We start from the raw sequence: 3,017 nt of genomic DNA, 5'->3' as shown, positions 1-3,017 counted from the left end.
ATATAAAACAAATATATTTTATTTATATATGCAATCCAGTAAAGGAGATTAAACAGAGTAGGATGCCTAGTGATCTGTTACCCAGTCTCCTCCTCCTTCCTTGACTGTTCTCTTGTATGTATACAGCACATTCCCAGGTTCCGGTTTATGCAGGTATGCGTGTATGAAACGTCATTAATGGTGGTTGGTCTACATATTCATCTAATAAATAATAACTAATATTGTGTATGTAATATCAATACAGAAATGACTACTTTTAATAGAATTAACTCTTTGGCTTTTGTTCTGTTAGTGTGATTTAAACAAGCCAACAACGTTCGGAATAGGTTGTTTTTCCTTAAGAGGCATGAAAAGCATCTATTATCGTGTTACAGTGTTAAAATATTCAGTCTTCTTTGACAGAAAAACGTGTACTGTGTAGGCATTGCAGCAACAAAATAGAAAAAGTGAAAAAAATCCCACCTGCTCCACGGCATTTGACTTTTTACAGATGTTTATTGTGCCAAATATGTGCAAAGATATAATTCACTGGTTTAAAAAAGTCATCAAAGCGTCCGCTAGAGCACATAAAGAATTATTTTGTCATCGAGTGATTTCAATCTTCAGTGTTTATATTTAGATTAATTTTTATAAATGAAAATATTTTACTGGGCAAAATGAGGACTAGATGATCTATTTGATTAAGTCTGAGTGAATATTAAGCTTGCCTTGTTGTTGTTATCTGCATACTCACCAAGAACTGTCGTCAAGAGGAATTATAAAAGAGTAAAAGTGATTTATGAACAGAATGCCTTTGATTCATAAAGAAAAATCAAAAGTTGTTCTCTGTTGTTTGGATTTCTGTGCACTTTGGCCAGGAAGCCTGTCCACAGTGACCCCTCACAGCCTCTGTTGGCTGAGGTGAGGAATGCACAGTAACACGCTCGGTCCAGGGGTTTTCCATGGGGCTGTGGTGGGAGGAATCCCGTTAGGAATGTTTGATGGTGAGTCTTCTCCAAGCTCCCAAGTCTCTTGGGTGAAATAGCATCTCAAACGGCACTTCTCGGGCCAAGTTTCTGTAACTCCCTCTGGGATTGCTCCCAAAGGAAGCAAGAAGCCAACCCAGATGATCTTAGTCTAGTGTGTCCAAGGTCCCATGCAATGAATGCTCATCAAAACACTTCTTTATCAGCATATTTTCTCCACCATGAGTGTGTTCATTTAAACCTGCATGTTTTAAGTAATACTTTGTGTCAGCAGATAGTATTGTAAATAGTAGTAAATAGCAGATAGTATTATAAATAGTATTATAAATAAGCAGATAGTATTATAAATAGTAGTAAATACGCTATTATAATAAAAATCCAAAGAGAACTAAAAGGGTTAAAACACCTACAGTGATGAATTCAGCCACTGTTTCATTGTAGTAGTAATTCCAACAAGGCACAGCTAGAAATGCAGATTCATTCCAGTGTCCCTTTTGCAGAATGGTTGTGGCCTGGTTTTAACCATCAGTCATTAACTAAATTGTCAACTATCTTTTTTTGGATATAAGCCATAGATTAAACTGCATTCAAATATTATTGCTGGTAATAGATATTAATCAAGATTAAATGTACTGTAAATAAAACTTCTTATAAAATTAACATAACACGGTTAATTACCGTGGCAAACATGAGTATTGAGCCAAAGCCCCAGGCTCATAGTTGTGTGGACTAAGGTAGCAGCAGCACATGGCTTGTGATCCTCCAGGAGTGACTTTAGCTTGACCAGGTAATGTGCTTACAAACACCTGCATTGTTTTAAAGAGAATCAGCTGGTTCGGGCACTGACCCCATCTGGGTAGTGGTGCACAATTACCTGCAGTAGGCACAGAATTACTCCTCAGAGTTCAATCAGCCTGTGTTTTCTTCTCTTCAGTGGGGAGAAAATGCTTATCCTTGATAGGAGCAACTTTTTGTTCAGTGAGATACCTCTCCAGCAGTACAGGAGCAATCATGAAGTGCCAGTGGACAGTTCAGGGCAACATTCCTACAAGTGGATGTTAACAATCTATGTAAAAACTACACAGAGAGCACCAGCATTAATGCAGGTACATTAAAAATGAGAGCCTTTATTCTTTCTTCCAACCATTGCTTTTTATTTTTACATATCAAGAGCCATTTACTTTGAAATGTGACAGGAAGGTTTCATGATAGACTTAACACTGCAGAGCTTAAATCCCAGCACAAAGGCTGTGTGGGTTTTGGAAAACCTAACATTACAGTGAACAGCATCAGGAGATGGGTGGGGATGTAAGACAAAGAATAAGCTATGGTGGCACTCAGTTGTAGTGTCCATGCACTGCCTTCTACCTGCACCCTGAACATGTTTTCTCTTTGAAGGAACTTGCACAAGGAGAAGAAAGAGCAGAGTGGGATTGCTAGGCAAAAGCAGAACTGGTGTCTGAGGTGCAGGGGGAGGATGTGATTCAAAGCACAGAGGTTGGGTTGCCACCTCGGGGAACAGAGATCACCAGTCACTGTCTTGTGTGTCCAACACTTTGTGCTTCCACAAAGTGTTCAAGATGAAATCCAGGTGTCTGCTCACAGGCCTCAGGCTGTCATGGTTGCTCCTCAGCTGCCTCTTCCCAAAGCGACCGATGGGGCGCACACCACGGCCCACATACCAAAAAGGATCAATCTCAGGACCTGGAATTCAAAGCAGTCAATGAAGCATCTGCCACTGCACTTACAGGCAACATTTCCTGAGCATCTGGAGATGGCTGGATGGCTTAGCCCAAGAAAGAACACAAGGGGAAAGGCTGCAGCCAAACACACAGCTTTGGGGTGTCTTTCAGGTTTGCTTTCCATGTGTAGAGCCCAAAGGAAGAAGATTCAGATGCAGAATTAACTTTCATCTATCTGGGCTGCAGCCTGTAGATCGTAGAATCCCAGACTGGTTTGGGTTGGAAGGGACCTTAAAGCTCATCCAGTTCCAACCCCCTGCCATGGGCAGGGACACCTTCCACTAGAGCAGGTTGCTCCAAGCCCCTGTGT

General features: G+C 40.8%; 1 protein-coding gene across 1 annotated transcript in view; it reads right to left on the bottom strand.

The window, feature by feature from the left end:
• Positions 1–2,490: 2,490 nt before the first annotated feature.
• Positions 2,491–3,017, bottom strand: part of PRLH (prolactin releasing hormone) — a 2,072-nt gene continuing 1,545 nt past the window's right edge. The window contains exon 2 of the mRNA XM_010010918.1: positions 2,491–2,669. Coding sequence (XP_010009220.1) covers positions 2,491–2,669 — 179 coding nt within the window. The remainder of the gene's footprint in view (positions 2,670–3,017) is intronic.

This window comes from Nestor notabilis, unplaced genomic scaffold (genome assembly GCF_000696875.1).
Source record: "Nestor notabilis isolate BGI_N333 unplaced genomic scaffold, ASM69687v1 scaffold20103, whole genome shotgun sequence".
Classification (NCBI taxonomy): Eukaryota; Metazoa; Chordata; class Aves; order Psittaciformes; family Psittacidae; genus Nestor; species Nestor notabilis.
This window is presented reverse-complemented; position numbering and strand designations above follow the sequence as displayed.